At 56.5% G+C, this 26,653-nt stretch overlaps 1 protein-coding gene across 1 annotated transcript in view; it reads right to left on the reverse strand.

Moving 5' to 3' along the window:
- Nucleotides 1-1,752: 1,752 nt before the first annotated feature.
- SLIT3 (slit guidance ligand 3) overlaps nt 1,753-26,653 on the reverse strand; it is a 536,168-nt gene continuing 511,267 nt past the window's right edge. Inside the window, exons 26-36 of the mRNA XM_081092174.1 lie at nt 24,124-24,248; nt 20,961-21,058; nt 16,585-16,724; nt 15,210-15,303; nt 14,774-14,911; nt 14,166-14,406; nt 12,667-12,797; nt 9,830-9,984; nt 8,446-8,731; nt 7,137-7,345; nt 1,753-5,064 (exon numbers count right to left, since the gene is read on the reverse strand). Coding sequence (XP_080948300.1) covers nt 4,829-5,064; nt 7,137-7,345; nt 8,446-8,731; nt 9,830-9,984; nt 12,667-12,797; nt 14,166-14,406; nt 14,774-14,911; nt 15,210-15,303; nt 16,585-16,724; nt 20,961-21,058; nt 24,124-24,248 — 1,853 coding nt within the window. The 3' untranslated portion in view covers nt 1,753-4,828. The remainder of the gene's footprint in view (nt 5,065-7,136; nt 7,346-8,445; nt 8,732-9,829; nt 9,985-12,666; nt 12,798-14,165; nt 14,407-14,773; nt 14,912-15,209; nt 15,304-16,584; nt 16,725-20,960; nt 21,059-24,123; nt 24,249-26,653) is intronic.

A 26,653-nucleotide genomic window follows, 5' to 3' on the forward strand; every position in this document is an offset into this window, starting at 1 on the left:
AAAGTCCTAGGATGGGAGTGAGAGCCCTGTGACTAGAGCTGTCTGATTCCAGGAGATTCCAAGAGGCTGGACAGGCCTTTCCAGGAGGGGGTGTCGGGGGGGCAGATTTGCACGGACTTGGAGCTCCCGGCTGTTTTGAGAGTTTCGGATTGGATGCAAGAGTTTTAAAAATATCATTGACCTGCGATACCTTGAACGGCAAGCTGGAACTCTTATCTCACGAAGTTTGAAGGATAAATTTCGCGGACAAAGGGTTTTGAGCAAAAGTGTGGCAATTGATTGTAAGCGTATACAAGCTCCCATGCAGGGAGGGGTTCCCACATGAAAACGGAGAGCCCGTGAGTGTCTTTGTCTCGGGGTGTATAGATGCTGGCAGCTTCTTTGTTCGTTCTCCCCACTTTCTAATCGTCCCCCGTGCTTTTCCCAATTGGCCCCGTCCCCCATCCCCCTGCGTGGCATCGGTTTCAAAGTTTCCAAGCTCACCGGTGCCGCCCGCCCTTCTTCCCCTTCGCTTGTAACATTCCTGTAACAGTCTGGCGGCTTGGAGGTGTCGCTGCCAGTCACGCATGCGTTCCTCTCCCGTGGGCCCCCCTTTCCCTGCCTGCTTCTCCTGTCTCTAAAATCCTCGCAGTGGGAACCCCCTGCGCATCCCCCATTGGAAGTTGGGTTCATGCAGGCCCTTCTAACCAGGTAACTTCTCCGGGCTACACGTAGATTTTATCTGTGCAGTTCCTCTTCTGCAGACCTTGGGGTGGCTAGTGGCGGCCTCTACCAGGGGTGGGCAAACTTTTTGACTCGAGGGCCACAATGGGTTCTTAAACTGGACCGGAGGGCCGGAACAAAAGCATGGATGGAGTGTTTGTGTGAACTAATATAAATTCAAAGTAAACATCATTACATAAAAGGGTACGGTCTTTTTTTTTTTTTTTTTAGTTTTATTCATTTCAAACGCCGGCCGTAGTTTGCCCACGGCTGCTCTAGACCCTTGGCGTTCCTCATGCTCTGAGGCCACAGGCTCCCCAGATGCCCAGGGCTGGGGAGCTGAGGGGTGAGCTCTGCCCCCTCCCCTCACCCACAAGCCCACTGGGAGCGCTCACTTGCTGCATTGCCACCTCTGGCACAGAGGTGTGGGCACCGCCTCCCGCCTCCCGTGATGGCCTTCCTGAGGGTAGATGCTAGCGAGTGCTGTGGCCACGCTTCCTCCTGCTTCCATTTCCCAGGGTTGCGCCCCACCCCCATGTCCCAGTTCTTCAGAGAGGCCTGTCCTCTCGATTATATTATCTGCCGTTGTCTTTCTTGGTTTTGCTGGTTGACACACAGTCAAAGGTTAAAGGTTAAGCTCCAGGAGAACAAGCACTTGGCCCTGACCGTCCTGGGGGCGGGGTCTCAGTGCCAAGGCCTCACCTGGCAGGTAGCAGAGGTTCCGGAGATGCCGGTGGAAGGACTGAACTGAGGAGGAAGTTTAATCAGGCATCCAGGTGCCCACGAGTCTCCTCTGAACGGAGGGGCTTCCTCCCCCTGACTCCACGGCAGCCGGTCCGGGACCAGGCCTGCCTTGCCCGGCAGACCCAGGCCATCGGCGTCTTGGCTCCCATGTCTGGGAACTCTGTTCCTACTTCGTTGTCCGAAAAACCAATTTTTTCACTAACTCCGCCGCATACTTAACCCAAACTTCATACATGCAGCAATCTTTCCCCCAGGGAGTGTGAAGGTCAGGAATAAAATAAAACACAGCACAGAGCAGGGCTGACCTATGGTATCACAAGAGCGTTCGTTTATTTCAGTGACATCAGAATATGACAGTCTGTTGGGGAAAGCACATTTTTTTTATTCATACTGGGGAAGTGGCACTATAACATTGTTTTAAAAACATCTTAATACGTTTCCTCTAAGAACCTGTAGTTGAGTTAGAGAAATAAGCTTTGCCAAATGCCCATTTCTATCTTCCTTGGTCCTGGCCAGCTGGCACCTCTCATCAGCTTTTCCCAGTGCTCCGTCGGCATCGTCTAAGCCAGCATGGAAACGTGGGCAAGTGCACCAGCCCACAGTGCCCAGCCTCCTGCCGTCGCGTGCCCCGGAGCTGGCTGGGGGGAGGGCGGGGTGCGCTCCTGACACCTAGCAGCTGTCCCCGGGCTGTCTCTGGCCTCACTCTGCCTGGGTGCCCACTGGGGAGGCACCTGCTCTATTCCTGCCTCTGGGGTTAAGTTGCCAGATGACCCTGGTCTCAGATCTGGACGCTCCGCTCTCTGATTCTCGGTTTTCCCACCCCCCTGGGGCCCCGGGGGCTCCTTCAGCTCTGCTGTCGGGGACACTCTGAGTTTTGAGGGGCAGGCCTGTTGACACTAGACTCTGCTCCTGGCAAAGGCAGCGGTGACTGCGGAGCCTCTGGGTTCATCCGGTGGTAGATTTGTCTGCGGTGAAGGGCAAGGTTAGCGCCCCTGTCCGGCAGCGCTGGGCTCCCCTGGGGGATTTTCTCCTTCGCTGGCCCTGGGGGATCTCCCCTCCTTCCCTCGCCCCTCTCCTCCTTGTCCTCCTCGCTCTGATGTGTCAGACTGGAGTTCCTGCCTATGAGACTGGAAAGGCAAAGCCGGCTTCACAGAGGACCTATGGGCACATCAACAATAGCAACAACAACAGTAACAATAACCACAGCGTCTTACATGCAAGGTTTTTTAGTTTACACTTTACAAGAGCTTTTAAGTCCATCATCGCATCAGTCACGCGAGGGCCCCTCAGAGTAGACAGGAGGAGGACCCTCCCTTCCTTTTCCCTGAGTCCTGCGGAGGGGCAGACAGGGCCAGGGCGCCCTCTTCCGCAACCTCTGCCTCGCAAACACTGACCCCAGCAAACACTGACCCATTAAGCGTGAACATTTCCCAACCGAACTCTTCCTGCCCCGTGGGGCTCCCTGTTCTGAGAATTTGGTTGCTGAAATAGGAGAATTTTAATCTCCCCGTGTTAGAAAAGCTTCATTTGGGGGTGGATTTTTTTAGTGGCCTTGCATTTGGCACTTGGTAAAGTCAGGGCTTCCGAAATTGAGAGGAAGGCTCACAATCCTTCCCCTCCCCCACCAGCCCCCCTGAGAGAAAGAACCTGGTCCTTCTGGCTGGTGGGTGATTGGGGGCTGGACGCGGGTTTGGACCCAGGGGTGACGGGCAGAGAGAGGCCTGGACTCCTGGGGAGGCAGAGGGAGCCCACAGCCCCCGAGAGTCCTTCCAGAGGACAGGGGCCCGGCGGGCTGAGCGGGTTGGTGCCACCTGCCTGTGCTCCTCCATCTTCCCTCCGCTCCTTCCTCCCTTCTGGACGCTCCGGGCCTTCGGTCCACCATCGGTCCTCTCAGACCCCCTAGGCTTATCCGTGGGCCCTCAGCGCGGGGGTCCACGCTCTCCCTGCCCCTACAGGGGAGGCTCCCGGGGACGGGGACGGAGGGCTGGGGGACGGGAGGTGGGCAGTTGGTGTGAGGGGCCCAGCCCGAGGGTGGCAGGGGCAGCCGAGGTGGAGGAGAGGCAGGGCCCAAAGGCCGCTTTTGCTCACATTCCCGACACGGAAGACGCTCTGTCTAGAGTGACTCTGGGTCCTCGGGAAGCAGAACAAGGAGCGAGCGAGGCAGAGGGGAGCAGGAGAAACAGCAGGAAAGCTCTGCCCTTCTCTGGCCAGGCTGCCGGCTGGGCTTCCAGGGCCCGCATCTCCGTGTCTGTGCCTTTCGGGGAGGCACCGGAGCGTGGAGTCTGCCTCCGGCCGCTCTCACATAGCAGATGGGAGGCCTGCGGCAGGTCCCAGAGGCGGGGAGGCCTCTCCTCATCGGGACCTGGGCTCTGCTGCTCTGCCCTTCCTGGGTGCGGGGTGGGGGGTGGGGGGCAGGAGTTCCGTGGGTAACGGGGGGGGGGGGGGGGGGGAGGGCGGCGCGGTGGCAGCGCCGATGCGCACGGGAAATGTCCAGACGTGCAAGGGGGTCTCTGTCACCATGTGGGTGCCTGGATGGCCCCGTTAAGGCCTGTGCCCCAGAGCAAGAGCCTCCAAGAACGTCCCAGCATCGGACTCTGACCAGGGCTGTGGGCAGGCTTGGCTCCGGCCTTGGCTTCCCGCCCTCCTGGGGTCACAGCCCAAGCTGGACGGAGGAGAGGCACAGCCTGGCCGTCTTCCCTCCCCTCACCCACGGGACTCAGTTCCTGGGGAGGGAAGGGAAGGGAAAGAGCAGCTGTTTTAAATTTTGGCACAACAGGCTCACATAAGCCCGAGTTCAGATAGTTTTGCAATGGAATCCAGGGCCGCTCAGGCAGGAGGAGCGGGGTCCGCAGGGGGGTGGGGGGCACAGAGGAGGCCCGTGCCCCAGGGCTTTGCCTGGAAGAACTGGGCATCTGGGACCTTAACAGCCAGGACTGACCACTGTAGAGAACGAGTCACGTCTCCTCCCCCCTCTCCCCTCATTCCTGAGCTCACAGCCTCTGGTTTCTGCTGACACCCTCCTGTTTCATCGGCATAAAAAGTTCCTTCTTCCTCACACAGGCTTTCACTTCTTTATTCTTATCCTTCCGTTTTAAAACATTTTTATTAGTCTTTTCTCTTAAAACTTTTAACAGCTGTTTATAAAAACACGACAAATCCACAACACAAGACAACTCAGTCACAATAGCTCACTATATGGTACATATACGCGGACGGTGTGATATATTTATATAATAAAAGATGAAAATAGTCACTTTCCATAATAAAAATAAGTTCTATTTTTTGTTTATTTTACAATATACTTAATATTCTCTTCTTCTTTCCTCGCCAGGCCCCCCCGTGGCCGTGCCGGGGCCGCCGAGCTGGAGGGGCGGGCGGAGGCCTAGGCGCAGGGCCGGCAGCCGCACTCTAAGTGTCTCTCCACCTCCTCCACGAAGGAGGAGCCGTCCGTGCACTGGAAGGCGTATTTCCGCCGCTTGCTGCGGGTCGGCAGGCAGCACTGGGGCCCGCAGCCCCCGCGGCACTCCACCACGGGCACCTTGGAGGCTGTGGCACACGACGCGTAACCCTTCTGGCGGCGGATCACCTCTCGGACGACCTCCCCCAGGCACGGGTTTTCTGCAGAGGGCAGCGGGGTAAGGTCAGGGCACTGGTGGGGCAGAGGGCTGGCAGGAACCAGCGCCTGTTCCTGGGCAGCATTCTGAAACTCTGTGGTCTTTAGTCACTCACTCATCTGCCCACCCTGCTCCTCCCGCCCCCCCTCCCCCTGCAGCCATCGCCCACATACTCACCCCCCAGGCATCGTTATCTCGGTGAAACTGCCCTCCGCCTATCTACCCATCCACCCTCGGATCCATTCATCTCCCCACCCACCTGCGTCCCTCCCTTCAAGGAACTTGAGACCAAATTTTATGTGGCAAACAGATAGAATGAGGGCTCGTCCCATGTCCCTGCAAACTGATTGCACCGTCTGCTTAAAGTCAGATGAAATGCCCAGGTTAGAAACAAAACCCAGGGGATTCCACCTAGCAGTTGGGGTTTCTGGCTGCTTTGGAAAGCAGGAGGCCTGGCAAACGGGGCCCACTTCTCTGCATTGTAGTGCTGGCTGGAGCCCAGGGTTTAGATGGGGTGGCTCTAGGTGCCCCGAGCCTGGACACTAATGGTACCTGAGAGGGCTGGCGGGAGCACACAGCACAGGGGCTGCCGTGGGCGGGGGAGGGGCTCTAAGCCTGCAGGAACCCTCTGGACCCTGACCCGCCTCTCCTCTGCACCCCTCCTGCCCTCCCTGCACTGGGAGCACCTCTGCAGCAAGGCCCGAGGCCAGCAATGGACACAGCCTCGGTTTCCTGGTCTGGAAAATGGTGCCCCATGCCCTGTCCTCCCTGCTACTGCACAGGCTGGCAGGAGTCCAGAAAGGGCCTCATGCTCTGCCCAGAGGTTGGGTCTGGGGACTAATGGGAGAGAATGTTAAGCTGGATACAGTTTTGGAAGTGATGGGATTGTCAAAAGGTCCAGAGAGAGACCAGGGGGAACGAGTGTGTGGAAAGTGCAAGGCAGCAGCGACGGGCCATTGGGCTGAAGGAACGGAGCGCTGTCTGTATTGTTCTGGCAATTTTTCTGTTCAATCTGAAGTTATCTCAAATGCACTGATAAATTTTTGATTAAGAGTGGCAGTTCAGCTGGGTATAAAATGTGAGTCCTCTACTGTCAGGAGTGTGGTGAGGGAGGGGAACTCTCTTTCTCTGCAGGTTCTGACCTAAACGGTCTCCGGTGGGGGCCTGAGACTGCACTTCTACCACCTCCCAGATAAGTCAGTGTGCTGGTTAGACGTCTACACCTTGTGTGGCTAAGTTAGGGATTCGTTTTGAAAGCGGGCATTTCAAGGCGTCAGAAAGAAGGAAGAGTAGAAAGGAGATGGACAGAAGAGAAGTGGGAGGAGAGGGGAGAGGCTAAAGGGAGAGGAAAGAGGGTAGAAGGCAGGGGGGGGAGAAGGGAGAAAGAAGGGAATGGAAAGAGGGGAAAGGAGTGAGGTGAGGAGAGGGAAATCAGGACGGGGGAGAAGGGAGAGAATAGAAGGGAAAAGGTATAGCAGAGGACAGAGATGGGAGGAGGAAGAGAAAGGATATGAAAGAGGGAAGAAGAAAGAGTAGAAATAAGAGGTGAGACAGGAGAGTGGATGATAGATGGGAGAGGAGAATGGAAAGAGAGGCAGGAAGAGTCGACAGGTAGGGCCAAGGGAGAGAGGGAAGCGGGGAGAGGAAAGAACAGAAAGGGAGAGGAAGGAGGATTGAAGAAATATGGGAGGGGAGACTAGAGAGAGGAGAGGGTGTAGGCTAGGGCCGTGATTGGCAAACTGTGGCTCGCGAGCCACATGCGGCTCTTTGGCCCCTTCAGTGTGGCTCTTCCACAAAATACCACGTGCGGGCGCGCACGTACAGTGCAGTTGAAACTTCGTGGCCCATGTGCAGAAGTTGGTATTTTGTGGAAGAGCCACATTCAAGGGGCCAAAGAGCCGCACGTGGCTCACGAGCCACGGTTTGCCGAGCCGCAGTTTGCCGACCACTGGGCTAGAGGGAACGGAAAGGGAAGAGAAGCGGGGGGGGGGGGGGTAGGTTAGAGGGGACAGAGAGATGGGCGAGAAGAGGGAGAGGGTGGGTCATGCAGCCTCCAGGTGGCACACAGCAGGCTACCTTGTTCGCAGTGCTCCCCTCCGAAGCCAGGCTGGCACAGGCAGTAGGGCTCCCCTCGGTCTGAGACGTGGCACTGCCCGTGGTGGCATTTGAAGGCTGAGCAGGCGCTGGCAGAGTCGTTTTTGTGGTCACACAAGGCCCCGCTGTAGCCCTCGGCACACTTGCACACGTAGGAGGGCCCGGTCCTCACACACTTGCCATGGTTGCAGCTGTGGGCAGACGAGAGGGTGAGAGGGGAACCGGGGCGTGGGTGCTGCGGGAGGCGTCTTCCTCCGCCTCCGGGCTCAGATGCAGACCCAGCTCCATGGGACCATCTCCATCCCACGCTCCACCTCCGGCCGGCCCCGTGGCCGCGCTCAGTCATTCCGCAGACGCTCTGCGGTGTCCTAGGGGCATTATCCAGTGTCCACGCGGCTGCGGCCACCACGTGGCCGGCTCAGAACTCACGGGTGCGAGCAGCAGTCACTGCTGGGGAGCGTCTCGGCTTTCTCTAGGCATGTCAACTGCCTGCAACCCTCACTGCTCATATGTGATTGCCGTGGGCACCACCAGGCACAGCCACTCCTGCTGGTGCCAAGCAGCCAGCATCGCGCTGGGTATGTACTAAGTCCCCCTCCTGCTGCTCCTGTGCGGTGGGTCGCCTTCTCCATGTGGCACAGGGGCAGGAACGGGTGCCCAGTTTATGTTCTAATATGGGCAGCGCTGTCTCTGCTGGGGTGACGGTGAGAGCCGGGGTCCCCTGCAGACGACTCAGAGCCACACACCGCAGAGCTACGCAGAGCCCCCGGCCCTCGTTGCCAATTTACGCCGCCCCTTCCCAGCCGGCCAGCCAGCCCAACCACTGGTCTTGGCTCTGGTGTTATTTTTGGCTGATTCAGATTTCTTAGCACTGAGACTCTGGGTCTCTCAGTTTAACACCAGGCAGGGCGCACAGTAGGCCCTCTGAATACTGTGGGGTGAATGCGAACGATTAAGCCGTGAATGTGATTCGGCTGTGGGTATGCACACCGGGTCTTGCACGGGTACCAGCTGAGGAGGCAGCTGAGTCTGGGCTGAAAGTCCCTCCTCCCACTGGCCCAGCCCAGAGGGTGCCCGTCTGCCCAAAGGGGCACCTGTCTGACTCGCAGGGAGGCAGGTAGGGGCGTGCTGCGGCCTGGCACCCGATGCCTCGGAGCGGGGCCTCCTGGACACGTGTAAGCTCTGGACTCCTTGCAGTCACACCGATGCAGGTCCTGCCTACAGTTTAACCACAACCCCTCCAGCTGCCATCAGGGCCACTTCTCAGGTGGGCGGGGCGGGGGGCACTGACCTGTGGCCCAGGCAGGGGTCCAGGGCCTCCTGGTCGCACAGCGGGCCGGTCCAGCCGGGGTGGCACTCGCAGACCACGCTGTCCTTCTCCACCGCGCGGCACAGGCCGTGCTTGCACACCGTGCAGGACTTGCAGCCGGGTGAGACCCCCAGGGACTGCGGCGGGAGCGCCTTGAAGTCCTGCAGCTCGTTGTTGATGCGCACCTCGTGGATGCAGCCGTGGAAGCCGCCCAGCGGCCGGTCCGCCCCCTGGCGCAGGGCGGAGAGGCCCGTGGAGGTCGGGATGCCTGTGGGAGCGATGCCAGGACAGCGGCCTGAGACCCTCCCCCCCTGCCCAGCCCTCCCCTTAGAGCGAGAGCGCGCTCTTTCCATGTCCCTGCTAAGCGTTCGCAGCCCTGGCCGCTGCCGTGCCAATGGAGGGAATGGGCCAACGCCCGGGATCCTGTCCACTCAAGGACATGTGCCCATTGTCCTGCACTGTGACTCAAAAACGGGAAATGTTGCCATTATTTACATATAGGAAATATCCCGTAAAAGTCCATTTTTCAGGCTCCTCTAGAGAAACAAAATGTGGCCAGCCACTGCCACGCGGCCACCCCGGTCCGATGGGGGACCACGCCCAGGCAGGGTGCCCACCTCCCCCGCTGTCCCCATCAGGCCTCTGCTGTGTGACAGCCCCCACCTCCCCGGGACACCGCAGGGGAGCGGGAGCAGGAGCTGGGGAGAGAAGACTGGGAGTGGGGTAGGGGTGCGGGGGGAGGGGTGCAGCCTGGATCTGTGGAACTTTGGGATCTTCATTGGGAGAGATGCTCTGGGCCCGGGCTCTCCCTGGACCACTCCAGCCTCCACAGCGGGGCTCCCTGGGGGCCCTCTGTGTTGAACAAGCAGTTCTGGTGACTGTTTTGCACACCTTCCTTTCAGAACTACCAGCCCAGGGCTGCCAGGCTGGGGCGGGGTCGGGGGGGCACTTCTCTTTAATCTCAAACAGGTTCTTCCACGTACATCAGCTGAGCCTCGCAGTGTCCCACGAGGTGGCAGAGCACAGGGAACGTGACCTGAAGTCCAGGGATCGCAGGGTATGGAGACCCTGTCTTCTTCTCCACATCCCCCCACCCAACTACTTGTGGTTCTCAGAAGGAGCCCTGCGCTCTCTCCTCTCCGTTTCCCCTCCCCCCCCCCCCGCCCCCCATGCCCTGGCTAACTATTCACCCTTTAGGGATCAGCTTGGTTGTCACTTCCTCCAGGAAGCCTGCCCTGATTGGCTTTGCAGTGGGTGCCTACATGAGCACAGGGGAGCCCCAGCCAGAGGGCCCGAGTGCAGGTGCCCGAGCACAGAGGGCAGGTGAGAGGTGGAAGTGGTGGGGGTGGCAGGGGAGGGGCTTTACCTCCAAGGTAGAGGGGGCTGTTGATGCCCACTGCTGGCTGCTTCTGGAGCTTTCCCAGGCTCTTGGGGGCTCCTTTATCCACCACCAGGTTCAGGGTCTGGTTCAGCATCACCAGCTCCACGCTGTGAAACTGCCCGTCGTTCACCGTCTCCACGCTGGGCAGGAGAGGAGGAGAGAGGTTGGCCACGTGCCTTCCACAGCGGGCACTGGGCTCCGAACTTGACTGCCATTACTTGCACTTCATTTTACTTTTTATTTGCAAATAACTTCAAGCTTACCAGTATATGTTGCAGAATAGCCCTGTTTGCTTTATCATTTTTTTCTCTCTCTCCATCTCCACACACACGAATACACACACACACACACACACACACACAGTTTTTCTGAACTCTTTAAGATGAGTTACATTCCCGTGCGGCTAAGGACAGGGATGTTCTCTTCCGTAGCACATGGATGCCACACGTTATCTAACCAGCCTGTATTCTAGGTTGTCATTGGACCCTGTAAAGCCTTCTATAACATTTTTTCCTTCCAGTACAAGACCCAGCCCAGTATCTGCAGTCTCTCTGCATTTCACAGAGCTGAGCCAGCTCCACCTCAGACGCCCCCATCGCTGCCTGCTGCACACCGCGGGGACCAGGGTGTGCGTCACACACGCTCCTCCACTCGCTCGTTTCTCCCTCAGGTGTCAGTGGGGATGCCAGGCCAGCCTCGTTCTGAGGAACGCTGCACACAGAGTTGTGTGAGGTGTATCTTCTAGGACACGAGCAACAACGACCTCGGAGGTGAAGTGTCACTAGCTCGTCTCTGCCCCACCTCAGTCTGCCTCCTCCGCCTCCATCTCTGCTTTATTGTTTAGAGCTGTGGGCCGTGGCCTTCGAAGTAAAACGTCAGCGGAAGCGTGGCTCTGCTGCAAAGGCAGAGGAAGAGTGGGGAAACCCCGCCGGTAATCCGCCTGCCGTGAGCTCCGAAAGAAAGGCCTGCACTGTGGTTGGAGCCCACAGTCAGCCCCCTGGGAGACAGACGCTCAGGGGTTTGGGGAGGGAGGGCTCTGAGTCTTCCCCCTGATCCGCTGGCCCAGAGGTGGAGGCCACGGGAGGGGCCGCTGGTATAGAGCCCGCTGGGTGGCCCGCTGCGTCACACATGAGAACAGGCGCTGAGCAGAGCGGCCTGTCCAGTTCGCCTTTGCTTCTAACAACAACGCTGGGCAGGTGTTGAGCCCTTAAGAGGGGCCGCGCATGCTACTCAGTGCTAAGCACCTGACCTCTGCTCTCCACGTGGGAGGCGCCATGCTGCCTCCATTCTAGAAATAACAGACTTAGGTGACCCCGCCACTGTCTTGAAGTGCGAGCGGTAGAGGCCGGACTTACATCCAAGCCCCCAGCCCCCAGCCGCAGGCCCCTGTGCCCCTGGGGACGAATCGTCGTTTCAGGGGCTGGGCTCGCTCACCTGGGTGCTGAGTTGTGACCACGAGGTGGCGACAGTGTCACAGGAAGAAAGGGCTGGGATTTTAGTCAACAGCCTGCACTGCACACTGCTCCCCCCGCACCCCCCACTGCTGGACCAGGGTGCCGTGGACGCTGTCTGTCTGTCTCTGCCTCGCCCTCTGTGCCCCAGCACCGGGGAGGGCAGGCTTGGGGGGGGGAACCTGAGCTGGGTTTGAAGCCCAGCTCTCCCACTGACTGACTTGTGTGCCTCTGGGCCAAGGACTTCCTCCGAGCCCGGGTTTCTCATCCTTGAGACGGGAGTGCTGCTGCCCGCGGGGCTTGTGGTGCGGAACCAATGAGACGAAGGCCTTGGCAAGGGTCGGGGCTGTGGCCATGACTCGGGGAGCATGCGCGGCAGGCCAGATAGCGCTCTCACCTGCTGCTTTAAAACGGCCAGCATTTACACACAGGCCTCACACAGAAACCTGGATTTCTAGCTTCTCTTGAGAATCTGCATCCCCACACGGCAGCCTCTGCTGGAGCCGAGGTCAGCGGTCCCAAGGCTGGTACCCTTGAGGCTACCACAGTCCCCACCACTCCCTACTGCATACCAGCCCACGCTCCCCAAGTCTGTCAGCTTAGCCCCTTGGCCTTCTGGGTAGGAAATAATGCCTGAAGCCCCTCTGACAAGTCTGGGGACGGACTTATCCCCATTCTGGGCCAGGGCGGGGCTCAGGCGGGCTCTTCTGTGTGTTGGGCCTGGAATAGAGCCTCAGGGGCCCCCTCCCCTCCTGCGACTGCTGCTGGCAGAGGAGCACGGCCAGGCACCTGCACCAAGGAGGCCTGCGACTTCACAGATGTCACTGAAGACGGAGCCACATTTAAAAAGCAAGCAGACTTAAAGCTGATGTAAAGCAGCGTGTTCAGCAACAGTACGGCCAAGCACCGGTCGTGTAAAAACCAGGGCGACCGGGAAGGACGGACGCTCGGGGCCGACTGTCCTTCAGAGCCGTCCGAAGGTCACCTTGGGAGCAGGCCTGTCCCTGGAGCTCTGGAGCATCCGCCCCCTGAGTTGCATGCTAATCTCCCCGTTTTCTTTCTTAAACTAATAAAAGATTAGGGTGACATTTTGAAAAGGGCATCTCATTAAGCAGCCTTGTCCCCGTGGGAGCGGACCCTGCGGTAGCTGGCTGGCCATTTATCTTATGGAAATGAGGTGCCATCTCCCGGGCCTTCCTCTCCTGCGTCTTCCTCCAGCACCTTTATCCCCCAGCCCCTCCTTTCCTGGGAGGGAAGGTGTGCATGTGTTGGGAGGGGGGCAGCGAGAAGAGGCAGCGGAGTCTCCCTGGCCATCGCCTCCCAGGGCGGACGCAGGCGGGCGGGTGCGCGGTCGAGGGTCTGGGGTCCTACCTGTACACGGTGGTCGGCGGGGAGCTCAGGCTGTCGTAGACCAGCCGCACGTGGCCCTGGTACAGCTCCAGTGCCAGGGGGTCGTTGTCCCCCTTGTAGAGGAGGATGCCGTTGTCCTTGTCCGTGGCCACCTGGGCAGAGGGATGCGGTTAGGCTCCCCCGGGCCTGCCCTCCCGGCCCACCTCCCGGAGACGGCTTCCGGGTGGCATCTCTGAGCGACCCCAGCATTCACGTCCCCCTTTCCTCCCTGTCTGGACTGTGAACCCCCAAGGGAAGGCCTGTGCTTACACCCCAGCAAACGCTGATTCAGCTCATCACACACCCGTGGAGCCATCACAGTATGCTCATACCCACCCACCCTCCCAGCCGTCAGCAGCCCTGAGCTCTGGTCTAGTGCTCCCACTGGTACATGGTTGCACCCAGCCCGGCCCCTGGCTGCCTTAAGTGTGATGCTAGTTATAAACTAAATGCTAACAGTCACTATTGATTCCGTTTCTTACGGACCAGGCGCTGTGCTGAGTGTCACCTGGGGAGTTTTAAAAACATCAGTGTCTGCGCTTCACCCCAAACCACTAACACGAGTCCGGGGGGTGGGGCCCTGCAAGGGCCATCTGAGAAACTCCGGGCGAGCCTAACGTGCTGCCCAGGCTGACAACCATCGGCTCCAGAGGGCACCCCATCAGGCCCGCTGCAGGGGGGTTCTCTGCCTGCAGCTCCCACCGCCTGGCACACACAGCCTGGAGGACTGGGCTGTGCAGCAGGTGGCCTGATAGACATCTGGGTGTCCAGGTACTAGACTGCACCCCTCTTCATCCTGCCCTGTCGGCCCCTCACCTTTCTGCCCTTCTCCAGGCAAACTCCTAGTCCTCCTTCCGATCTCAGCTTCCTTATCACTGCCTCTGGGGAGCCCTCCCGGATTCTTCCCAGCAGCCAGGATCCCCGCCCCGCCATGTGCTCCCACAACACCAGGGCTGTCACTGTCACTCTCCTTGTCATCCTGCTCGGACAACGGGCTTGCCCGTCTCGTCCACTATTGAACGCCCATTGCCCAGCACAGTGCTTGGTGCGTAACAGCTGAATGAGTATTTCCTAGACCAGTGCTTCTCAACCTTCTGGCCCTTTAAATACAGTTCCTCATGTTGTGACCCAACCATAAAATTATTTTCGTTGCTACTTCATAATTGTAATGTTGCTACGGTTATGAATTGTAATGTAAATATCTGATATGCAGGATGGTCTTAGGCGACCCCTGTGAAAGGGTCGTTTGCCAAAGGGGTCGCGACCCACAGGTTGAGAACCGCTGTCCTAGAGGAAGGCGTGAATGAGGCTGGAAGTGGGGCTGCTGGAGCGTGGGAGCTGGTCAGCAGCTGGCACAGACCCCAGAGCTGCGTGCGGCCTTGATGCTGCCGCAGGGGGCAGGGCTGCATGGCCTGGGGCCTCCCCGCTGTCCTCAGAGCAAGCAGAGCTGGGCGTGGGGGGGGGGGGGGCGGAGGGCGCACCTGCAGGGAGATGTTGGCCTGGGGCCGGACCTTGGCGGAGGCCAGTTCCACGTAGGAGTCCTTGCCCACGAAGTTGACGGTGATGAGCTTCTCGCAGCGCGGGCCGGCAAAGCCCGGGGGGCAGCGGCAGGCGGGCTCCTGCTGCACCACGATGCACTGCGCCCCGTTCTGGCACTCGTACTGGTCGCAGGGGCTGGTCTGCAGCAGGACCATGGGCGGCGGGTGCTCGCAGAGGAGCCCGCTGGGGGAGGGAGACAGGTGTTCGGCCAGAGCCCGAGCAGAGAGGGGTGCGCGATGGGGTCCCTGCTCGACGCTCACTGGGGCGGGTCCCTTTCCTTCTCTAGGTCCCAGGCCGCCATCAGATGGGACCATGCCCCAGCCTGACATGGGCTGGGCCTCAGGTCCAACCCCCGCGTGGCTGCCCGTGTGGCTTTTCTCCCCTTCTGCACACGGGGCTGACAGCATCTGCCCTGGGCCTTGGAGGGGCTGAGGACCTTGGGGGGATACAGGTGCCGCGGAGACCCAGGGCCGGGGCGTGGCCCTCCCCCAGCCCCAGCCCCTGCCCGACACCTGGCCCAGGCGGGCTCCTTCCCCGGGCTCCTCCATACCTGAAGCCCTGGGGGCAGAGGCACGTGTAGCCATTGACCGCGTCCACGCACTGGGCCCCGTGGCGGCACCTGTGGGCCGCGCAGTCATCGTTGTCCACCTCGCAGAGCTTCCCACTGTAGCCGGGGAGACACTCGCACCTGGACACAGACAGCGAGGCTGTTCCACGCCGCCAGCGCCCACGGCCGCAGGGACAGCCCCGCCGCTGCGGCTGCGGACAGTCTGAGCGCACTCCCCTCCCGACCCAGCACACGGGCACCAGGGCCAGCCTCGCGGAGCCACGGAGGCAGACGCCGTGAGGCTGTGCACAGGGCAGGGGACCCCGTCCCCCCGTGATCTCCGCTGCCTCAGCGGGTCTCTCCTGCACCAGCTCCGGGAAGGGGACATGGTGAGAGGGGAGAGCGAGCCTCTGCCGCAGACCCCAGGAGCCCGCCTGACCTGAATCCTTTGTCCAGCGAGATGCACTTGGCCTCGTGCTGGCAGAGGTTCAGCCCTGGCACGCAGTGGTCCAGCACCTCGTCGCACAGCTCACCTGTCGGGGGCAGAGCACGCAGGCCTCAGGGGCCGTGGGCTTCGGCCGGCATTTGCTCTCCTGGAGCGTCCTTGCTCCTGGCCCTGCTTGGTTTCTCCAGTGACAACAGGAGATTCCGGATCTCTCCCGGGCGGTCACAGCACCACCATTTGGCTGTTTCTCCCTAACCTTGGGCTACGCTTATTTATTTGTTTTTTCCCTCCACACTGTTTATTGAGCGCCTCCTCTAGGGCAGGCACTGTGCCAGGTGGCAGGGACACGGCAGTGAGGGGTCCTGTCCCCCATGGCTCAGGTCTGCAAACACGCAGGCAAGGACGACCCAGAGGTGTGAGCAGGACGACAGGCGAGCTCCAGGGAGGCCCAGCAGCTTCCTGGTGGGTGGATGTGGCTTAGAGCACAGTCCACCTGCTACAGGCAAGCCAGCCCCTCGGATGACCTCAGAGGAGCCGCTAGGAAAGGCATCTGAAGGCCTGGTCTCTGGATACATCCCTTTGACGTTCACAGCACCATGAAGTGCCTGACGGGTCATAAATGCCCAGGATGGCTTCACCACTCATGGTACATGTAGCCGTCCTCACTAGGGCTATTAACATGGGAAATGAAGGTGCTATTGGGGTGCTGTGGTGGGGAGAGTACCAGTAATCATCCCGTGGAATAGCCTCTGGCGGGAGCCCCCGCTTTTCCCTACTGGGTGAGGTTCTGTCTCTGTGGCCCCACGAGGTGTCAGCTTGTGTCCTATTCTCTATATTCTCCCTCTCTCTCTCTCTCTCTCTCTCTCTCTCTCTCTCTCTCTCTCTCTCCCCCCCCCCCCCCCCACCTCCATGATGAATTCTTGTGAGAAGAAGCTCTGTCTTGCTCACTTTTGCATCCCCGGCTCCTAGCAGTATCTGGAAAGTGTAGATTTCCAGAGAAGGCTGACCAGACCTGAACACAGCACCAACAATGCGCGGGCCTCTCTGCTAGCCTCGAACCCCCCTGCTCTCCAGGCTCCCAAGGGAGGGGAGGCCACCAACTGAATGAGCAGACAGCTGGGAGGGCTCTGGAAACCTGTTCCAGAGTGGGAAGGAGCTAGTAGTTTGTGGGGATGGAAGGACAAACAAAGAGATGGGGCCTTGGGGAAGCCCCTCGTGGGGTTTTAGGGGTTCAAGCCTCTGTCTATGGGGGAAGGAGGAGGGGTCCCTGGAAAAAGCTAAGAAAACGGTGCGCTCAGTGCATGAGGTTCGCCCCCCCCCCCCCCCCCCCCCGCCATGCACCAATCCCCACTCAGGCATCAGGCCTTACCTGTGTAGTTAGGCGGGCAGACACACACGTAGTTGTTGATCCCATCCACACAGGTGGCGTTGTTCTCACAGTCATTGTCCTCACAATCGTCTGGGTTGATCTCACATCGCTGCCCCTCAAAGCCCAGCGGGCAGGAGCAACTTTGGGGATGGGTGGGGTAGGTAGGGGGGGAGTGGGGTGGGTTGAGTGGCAGAGAAGACAGTTGGGGGGTATAATTAGTCAGGTTTCTCTCTGGATGGAGTTTCAAGGCAGAAAATCAACAAGGAGACAGTGGCCTTAAATGACACACTAGATCAGATGGATTTCATTGCTATCTTCAGAGCATTTCACCCCAAAGCAGCAGAACATACATTCTTTTCAAGTGCACATGGAACGTTTTCTAGGATAGACCACATGTTAGGACACAAAACAAGTCTCAGCAAATTTAAGAAGATTGAAATCATATCAAGCATCTTCTCTGACCATAATGCTATGAAACTTGAAATTGATCACAAGAAGAAAACTGGAAAACACTCAAAGACATGGATGCTAAATAACGTGTTACTAAACAATTACTGGGTTAACCATGAGATCAAGGAAGAAATCAAAAGATACCTGGAAACAAATGAAAATGAGAACGCAACAACCCAAAATCTGTGGGACACAGAGAAAGCAGTCCTAAGAGGGACATTCATAGCATTACAAGAGAAAGCTCAAATAAACAATCTAACTTTACACTTAAAGGAACGTGAAAAAGAACAATAAACAAAGCCCACAGTGAGTAGAAGGAAGTAATAAAGATCAGAGCAAAAATAAATGAAATAGAGTCTAAAAAAAAATAAAGAAGATCAATGAAGCAAAGAGCTGGTTCTTTGAAAAGATAAACAAGATTGACAAACCTTTAAATAGACTCATCAAGAAAAAGAGAGAGAGGACTCAAATAAATAAAATCAGAAGTGAAAGAAGAGAAGCAACAAACTGATACCAAAGAAATACAAAGGATTGTAAGAAAATATTATGAATGACAAATTGGACAATCTGGAAGAAATGGATAAATTCCTAGGAACATACAACCTTCCAAAACGAATTCAGGAAGAATCAGAGAATCTGTATCCAGTGGTTCTCAACCTTCTGGCCCTTTAAATACAGTTCCTCATGTTGTGACCCAACCATAAAATTATTTTCGTTGCTACTTCATAACTGTCATGTTGCTACTGTTATGAATCATAATGTAAATATCTGATATGCAGGATGGTCTTAGGCGACCCCTGTGAAAGGGTCGTTCTACTGCCAAAGGGGTTGTGACCCACAGGTTGAGAACCGCTGGACAGATTGCAACTAGTGAAACTGAAGCAGCAATAAAAAACTCCCAACAAACAAAAGCCCTGGACAGGATGGCTTTTCAGGAGGATTTTACCCAACATTCAAATAAGAACCAACACCTCACCTTCTCAAACTATTCCAAAAAAATTCAAAGACTCCTAAGCTCATTTTACGAGGCCAGCATTATCCTAATTCCAAAACCAGATAAAGACACGACAAAGAAAGAAAATTATAGGCCAATATCCCTGGTGAACATAGATGCAAAATCCTCAACAAGATATTAGCAAACCAAATCCAGCATACATTAAAAAGATCATGCACCATCATCAAGTGGAATTTATTCCAAGGATGCAAGGTTGGTATAATACCCATAAAACAATAAACATGACATACCACATAAACAAACTGAAGGTTAAAAAACTCATGATCATATCAATAGATGCAGAAAAAGCATTTAATAAAATCCATCACTCATTTATGATAAAACCCTCAGCAAAGTCGGAATAGAGGAACATATGTCAACAAAATAAAAGCCATTTATACCAAACCCACAGCCGACGTCATGCTCCAGGGGCAAAAACCACAGGCATTTCTTAAGATCGGGGAACAAGAGAGGGATGTCTGTGTTCACCACTCTTATTCAACACAGTACTGGAAGCCCTAGCCACAGCAATCAGACAAGAAGAAATAAAAGGCACCCAAATTAGAAAGGAGAAGTAAAACTGTCAATATTTGATACAGTTGCATACAGTGGCCTCTACAGACAATATCATGTATGGGGTTTTCTATATATATAATATCATGTCATGTAGGACCCATGTATATAGATTACCCCCCAAAACTACCAGAACTGATAAATGAATTCAGTAAAGCAGCAGGATACAAAACCAATATCCAGAAATCAGTTGCATTCTTATACACCAACTAGAGGCCTGTTGTATGAAAAGATTTGTGCAATAGGCTTTCCCTTCCCCTGGCTGCCAGCACCGGTTTCCCCCTGGCACCCGGGACCCAGGCCTTTGCTCCGGCTGGAGCCGCCTTCAGCGCCTTTGCTGCTCCGCTTTGTGCCTACGTGTGCAAATTAACTGCCATCTTTGCTGGCAGTTAATTTGCATATCTCACTGATTAGCCAATGGGAGGCGTAGCGAACATACGGTCAATTACCCTGTTTGTCTATTATTCAATTAGAAAATGAACTATTGGGCAGGAGAAACAAAAGAAAAACAAATGGGACTACAGAGTTTTTGCACAGCAAAGGAAACCGTCAATAAAATGAGAGATAACCCAATGAATGGGAGAACATATTCACCAATGATACATCTGATAAGGGGTTAATCTCCAAAATTTATTAAGAACATATAAATCTCAACACCAAAAAAACCTAACAATCCAATGAAAAAATGCACAAAAGATCTGAATAGATACTTCAAAGAGGATATACAGATGGCCAGTGGACATATGAAAAGACGCTCAATGTCACTAATCATCAAAGAAATGTAAATTAAAGTCACAATGAGATACCACTCCCTCCGCTGGGTGGGCAGAGCCAGGCTTTCCTCCTCCAGGTGTGTTTCCTGGCGGGGGCCCAGCGGATGCCATTGGGAGACTTCTGTGGCTTCTCCGGCCCTGCTCTCAGGAGAGGGTGCGGGTGTCCGGCCTGCTCCAGGCAGGAAAACAAACTCTGCCTTGCTTTTCATTTTTCAAGACTCAGAGTTTGATGGGGCGGGCTGGCAGGTGGACGTGTGGGCGGGCTGGGTGCCTGGGGAGGCGAACTGGAGCCCAGAACCTGACTTCCTTCACAGACCACACAGCAGCCTGGGCCAGAGTGCCTTTGAAAATCAATCGTTTGCAACCTGAGCTCTAGGACGTCTGCAGAGAGCTTGGCATCGGGCGCCCCCTCCTGTACCGCCCAACCCACTCGCTCTCTGGTGGGGGGTGGGGGGCAAACGAGCCAATTCTCACCGGCCTGCTTTTGCCAGGGCCCTGGGCTGGGAAACCGGGCATCTGGGAGGGCAGGAAGCAGGAGGGGCCCACGCTTGGCAGGGGTCTAGCAGGGCCTCTCCTGGGACAGGGGTGAGAAGAACTTACATGGCTTCTATCCCTTCCTTGTTTTAAAAACTGTAGTGGGCATTCAATGTTATATCAGTTAGTGAGTCCACATTTATGCATCGTACGATGCGATCACCACACCAAATCTAGTAACCACGTGTCAGTGCAAAGTCATCGAATAGTATTGACTATTTTCCCCCTCACCTTTTTCACCCCACCCCTTCCCCCACCCCCACCATCGGTTTGTTCTTTGTGTCTATGAGCCTGTTTTTGTTTTGTTTGTTCATTTTTGATTTTTAAAAATTCCACATATAAGTGAAATCATATGGCATTTGTCTTCCTCTGTCTGACTTGTTTCAGTTAGCATAATGCCCTCTGGGTCCACCCCCGCTGTTGGGAATTGTAGGGTTTTGTTCTTATTTATCTAATATCCAGTTGTATACATCTCCTTATTCCATTCAGCTGCCCCCTTCTTCCTGAGCTCTGAACGCAGGGACAAGAGGTGGGGCTGGAAGACTCAGGAACGAGAGTCAGGACACATGCCCCAGAGCAGATCAATCTCCATGACTCAGTTTCCTCATCTTTTAAGTGGGGCCAGTATCTGGGAGGATTTAGAACACACTTGACCGGCCAGTATCTGGCACACGTGAGCATGTAATCAATGGCACCTACTATTAATGTTATTTTTATGCCCCAGAATATAGAGTGGTGGCATCACCAGGCGGGTGGCTCTTTGAGCCATCACTGCCCCCCACCCCGCCCCCCGCTTTCTGACCTTAGTTAGCAACTGCAAACCCCCGAGGCCTGGCTGCATCTGCGTCCCTGTACTAGTGCTTACTAACCGTACAACCTCCTCCCTCTGATGCTTCAATTTCCTGATCTGTACGGAGGGTAACACAGGAAGAGCCTGGCAACCACCCCCACAAAGGGCTCGGCCCAGCATGGGCACATGGACCCTCAGTGCCAGCTCTGCCCCTGCAGCCGGCAGGAGCCCGGGGGAGGGCAGGCCGAGGGTGAGCTGTTACCTGAAGCCGTCCTTGTGGCTCTCGCTCAGGTGGCAGGTGCCGCCGTGCTGGCAGGGGTTCTGGACGCAGGTGTTGATGGGCGTGGCGCAGTCTTTGCCCTGCGGGGAAGGGGGAGAAGCACCCAGTTAGGGAGGCTCTCAGGGGCTGCCCTGCACCAGGAGACCCCTGGGAGTTCCCAGCATCCTCTGGGATGGGGCCTGCAGTGTGATCGGAGAAGGCCGCAGGGAGCCCCTGCCGCTGGAGGCTCCCTGGTGAGCAGGGGAGGCAGGCGGAGGATTCAGGAGTCTGGGTCCCCAGAATTCACACGGCTCTCTCTCCTATTCTAAACCCCAGGGCAAGCGCATGGGCTTTGGCTACAGAACAACCTGGATTCACCTTGCAGCTTCGTCTCTTCTCGGTTGGCTGACCTTGACCTTGTAGAAGCCTTTTAACCTCTGTAAGCCTAGCTCATCCAGTTTCTATGAGGCTTAAACCAGACCTTTCTTATAAGAAAGCACTTAACATTGCATAACCCATCTCGCACACAGTAGGCATTCTATACATCCTAGTAGGCGATATTATTATTAGCCTCACGGAGGCTTGAATACAGTCCACAAGGAGGGCGTGGCCAGCAGACCTTGTCCCTGTTAAGTGACAACCCCTGAGATTCATCTCTGATTGGCCTGGACGTGGGCCCAGGTGCTGGCATTTACATTAAAGCTCTGCGGGTGATTCTCATGTGCAGCCTGAGACCTGTGACTGAGTTCTGTGGGGGAGGGGGGGGGTGGTCCTTTGGCACAGGCGCCTCTGGAGGGGACGTTTGAGCTGAGAAGGAGCCACCTGGCCGCAGAAGGGACAGCGGGTCGCAGGCATAAGGAAGGGGCTAAGTGGGCGGCCCACAGCTTGGCCCCCTGGCTCCAGCCTCTTCCCTGGGACCCATGGGCCAGTGCTACACCCCAGTCTTGGCAAACTGTCCCTCGGAGGGCCTATGAGGCCTGGGGAGATGCTCGCTGTGCTGGTTCCTGGGCTGTGGGCACCATGCCAGGCAGGGGTGACCACGGAGCCCTCCCACTGCCACACCACCTGCTCACCATCTGCCTGAAAATCCTCTCCCCTCACTGCTGCCACCAGGGCCTCGAAGAGTGGCCTGGGCTTCCTGCCTGGCCGCCGCTGCCAGCCAGGCGCAGGACTGAGGTGGGTCTCCGGCCTCCACTGTCCCAGCAGCCGGAGCCTCAGGCCGTTCCAGCAGCCCCAGGCTGCCTGCTTCCCTACCTGCCCCGCACGTTTAAAGGGCCAGTCAGGGGTTTCAGGGAGGGGCGGCGAATGCAGGATGCGTGGGATCTGGTTTATCCTAAATCACAGCACATAGGAGCATTTTCAGGGGTCAGTGTGCAATCCCCATTTCCACACGGGTTCAGGGAGCACGTTTCCACTCCGGGCCTCGTGCTAAGTGCTCTGTATTCACCATCGCATGTGATGTTCACAGCAACTGTATGGGGCTGGTACGACTGTGACGACCCCCACTTTTGCCCCTGTGCCAGCCACTCATCCCTCAGACACGGCTGCCGAGTGAGGCAGAGCTGGGTGCACACCCGCTCGGCTGCCACGTGCCTCGAGGAGAGACCTGCCTGGGCCTGGTTCTCACCGTCTATGACAAGGATACCTACCTACAGAGTTGCCGGTGATTAGCAACCACCTATATGCGAGGCACCTGGTGAGGCCTGGCAGCTCCGTAAATAGCCATTCTGATGAGGAGGAGGACTTTTCAGGTGCTGATTGTTCAGAAATGTGTGTGTGTGTGTGTGTGTGTGTGTGTGTGTGTGTGTGTGTTGAACAAATGAGCCATGAAGGGCAAGGCAGGAAAACCTGAGCAGGTCAAGGTGGGCAAGGTGGGGCCCCCCTAGCTCTTGCCTGGACCAGCCTCTCTGCTCTGGGGACTTTCGGAACCCTCGCTGGGGCTGGGGCTGGGGCTGGGGCTGGGACTGGGGCTGGGGGTGTCTCCTCCAGCCCCTTCCTTATGCTGAGCACAGGAATCCAGGAGGCAGAGCTAACACTGACAACACGGCAGCTCAGCCTGCAGGTGGGGTTTCTGTCATAGCGGCCTTGAGGTATAACCACCGTTGTCGGTGCTTGGCAAATGAGCCCGACTCAACTTTCTTCAGCCTCGTTTTGCTCAAATCCACCAGCTCTGTGATGCTCCTTGTCCCCCGCCCTCATCCCCGCCTCCTCCCCTCCCCAAGTGTGTGCCTGTGAAGGACATGGCCAGGGCCCATGGCTTCCTCTGAGGAGAGTGGGAACAGCCACCCCCACTGGAAACCTCTTCCTGGAAGGCTGCCCCGAGATCTTGCTACCCAAAGCATGGTCCCCGGACCAGCAGCAACCGTGGGCCTGAGCCCAGGTCTGACGAGTCAGGGCCTGCACGTTAGTCAGCTCCCCGGGTGACTACGAGACTGTTCGGAGACAGGGAACACCTGTGCATGCAGCTCCCTGGCTGAAAAAGGATCAGCCGGAATATGCATTTTATTTCTCGTCCTTGCTGGCTGCCCTGAGCCTGTCAGTGGGTGGCGTGGTGACCCTAGGCCTTATTTTTTTAAAAAAAGTTATCCCTTTATTGATTAAGATACTACAAATGTGTCCTTATCCCCCCAATCCTGCCCTCACCTTCTTCCCCTGTTGTCCACATCCATCGCTTAGGCTTATATGCATGCATACTCAGAGGGAAGATAGGGGAGGGTGGGGGTGAGGGGGAGAGATCAACCAAAGGCCCTAGGCCTGTTAGTCCCCCACCCTGTGTCCTCCTCCAGGGGCTGGAACCTTCGGGGGCTGGGTGTCCTGAGGGCAGAGCTGGGGTGGGGGTGGGGTCTGGAAATCCCCTTGGAAGGGAAGGTAGGGGAGCGGGTTTAGGGATGCCTCTCCCTGGAGGTCCCTCTGACTGACTGACGTTCCCACGTCTAACTAAGGCAGTGTCACACTTCCTCCTCTCCTCAGTCGCTGTGGAGACCAGGGGGTCCCGGTGGTTGGCATGAGCGTGATGAAACTGGGCAGCCCGACCAGCAGAACAGGCGTGTTAGCAGCAAATGCCACTCTGGGGTGGCCTGTGACACGGAGTCACCCCGGCTGCCCTGGAGGCACAGGCCCTCCTGGGGCAGAGGCCGGCGGGCGGGCGGGCGGGCGTGCTGCCTACCTTGTAGCCGTAGGGGCAGGCGCAGCGGTACAGCTCCACGGGGTCCTGGCTGCAGGTCCCATTGTTCCTGCACGGGCTGGAGAGGCAGGCGTTGCACTTGGCCACAATACTGATGTCCACTGGCCCTGGACAGCAGAACCGCAGGCGGTTGGTGGCGGCCCCTGAGCAGGCTCCGTTATGCCTCCCTTCCCCTGGGCTCCGGCCCCTTCCTCAGCCAGCGGCAGGCGCCCCTCCCCCATCCCAGCCCGCACATCTGCCCAGCCCGAGTCCCATCAATCCAGCCACTGTCCAGGGAGGGAAGGTCACAGTGGGACAGCATTCAGAAGCACCACTGCAGTCACACCAATTACTGTAATTAGCCTGATCCTATTCGGTGCTAATCTGCAAACAATGCACCATAATTAGAAAACCCGTGTGTATCTTTTTTTGTTTCGTTCCGGAAGCTCTGGGCCCAGGCTCCTTTGGAACCTCCCTCCTCCACCCCAAATGCACCCCCCACCCGCAACCCCCATGGAGTGGTCAGTGCCCAGCTATGGAGGATGCAGGGTGGGGCCAAGGAAGCAGAGCCCGTCACGGCGGGAGGAGGAAGACACAGTGGTGAGGACACAGCCACGGTGCTGACAAGGGCGGCTGTGCTTGGGACTCTGGGCTGCAGGGAGAGACACGGTCCCTGCAGAGCTGGGCTGTTGTCAGCTCGGACAGTAACCCCGGATGAGCAGGCCCTACTTCAGTGGTTCTCAACCGTCTGGCCTTTTAAATGCAGTTCCTCATGTTGTGACACAACCATAAAATTATTTTTGTTGCTACTTCATAACTGTCATGTTGCTACTATTATGAATCGTCATGTAAATATCTGATATGCAGGATGGTCTTAGGTGACACCTGTAAAAGGGTCGTTCAGCCGCCAAAGGGGTCGCGACCCACAGGTTGAGAACCGCTGCCCTACTTCATGTTAGGACTTGAAATGAACCCCAGGTAACGGCCATCCATGTGGAGACCGGGTTAAGTCTGAGCCGGTGGGAGAGGGGCTATTTCGGGTTGGTGACCAGATGGCCGGAGTGACAGCCACACCATGGGCGTGGCCCTGGGTTTCCATTAGGACAGAGACTGCCCCAGGGAGACGGTTCCTGAGGACACATGGCAATGTAGAGGGTGGTTAAAGTACCTGGTAAAAAACCAACCAAACAGGCGAAAAACAGTGAGGCTCTACTCGAGGTGAGCAAAGACGTTAATGGACAAGTGTAACACATGTGGGAAGTAAACTTTTGAAAAAAATCAGTTTCTCCAGTAATCAGAGACAAAAGAAATATAAAGAGATATGATGTTTTAGCTATTGAATTAGCAATGATTACAAAATGAGATAAAATAAAGCCAGAAAGTGAAAAGTGCACGCACATGGTGCCCCTGGGGAGTCAGCGGCTTACAGCCCTTTCTGGAAACCAGTGTGGCGACAAGCGTGAAGGTTTTAAACATCAGCATGCACCTGGCTCAGTAATTCCTGCCTCAGAACCTTATCTGCGGACCCACTTTTAAAAAGAGCAAGAACTTAATGCAGCAACAGTGAGGATGAAACTGGAAATACTCTACGGCAGTGGTTCTCAACCTTGGCTACACATTAGAATCACCTGGGAATCTTTTTAAAATCCTGGTTTCTGGGCCTCATCCTCTGGAAATTCTGTTTCTTTGCGACTAATGTTGTGGCCCCACCCCATAACAAAGAAACAGAATTTCCGGAGGATGAAGCCCAGAAATCAGGATTTTAAAAAGATTCCCAGGTGATTCTAATGTGCAGCCAAGGTTGAGAACCACTGCTCTATGGGTTCAAAAGGAGCTGGTGGGGAGGTGAGTTGAGTATTATCCCTGGGGCCCAAGTGAGGCCCGGGTGGATAGTACAGCTGGGGCCCAGGAGAAGCTTGGTTGACAGTACAGCCCGGGGCCCAAGCCTGCATTCTGAAATCAGCAAGGCCGAGCACCCTCCCAGCAGTGGCCGTGAGAAATGGTTTCACCTCGACCAGATTCAGTGTTTTCATTTTTTAAATGAGGGTGATTCTAGTGTGCACCCCACAAAGGTTCTGAGAAAGTAAATACATTAATACATGGAGAGTGAAAATGAAATAAAACAACACGTGAAAAAGAGCTTAATAGTGGGGATAAATGGTGATGGAAAGAAAATAAAGAGAAAGAAAAAGAGAAAGTACTTAACATAATGCCTCCCTCATAATAAGACCCAGCAGTAGTTTGTTATCATGACGATGCAGTCAGTCTGCGTTACAAATTGCTGGGGAAATGCGTGTGCTTTAGGAATGCTGGACGGCAGATGCAGGCCGAAGCGTTTCTCAGCGACGCGGAGGATGGAGAGAAGGCAGGCAGGGAGAAAAGTCAGGGCGGGCCTTGGGGAGAGCATGACAACGGGGCCTGACAGGCGGGCCCACGTCCCTATCAGCCGCTGCGTCTGTGACCCATGGCAGACAGGGCAGTGGCTCCAGGCGTCCCACCTGCTCAGGGCCAGCTCGGACAGGCTGCTGGAGGC

This window comes from Myotis nattereri (assembly GCF_964212035.1).
Source record: "Myotis nattereri genome assembly, chromosome: 5".
NCBI lineage: Eukaryota > Metazoa > Chordata > Mammalia > Chiroptera > Vespertilionidae > Myotis > Myotis nattereri.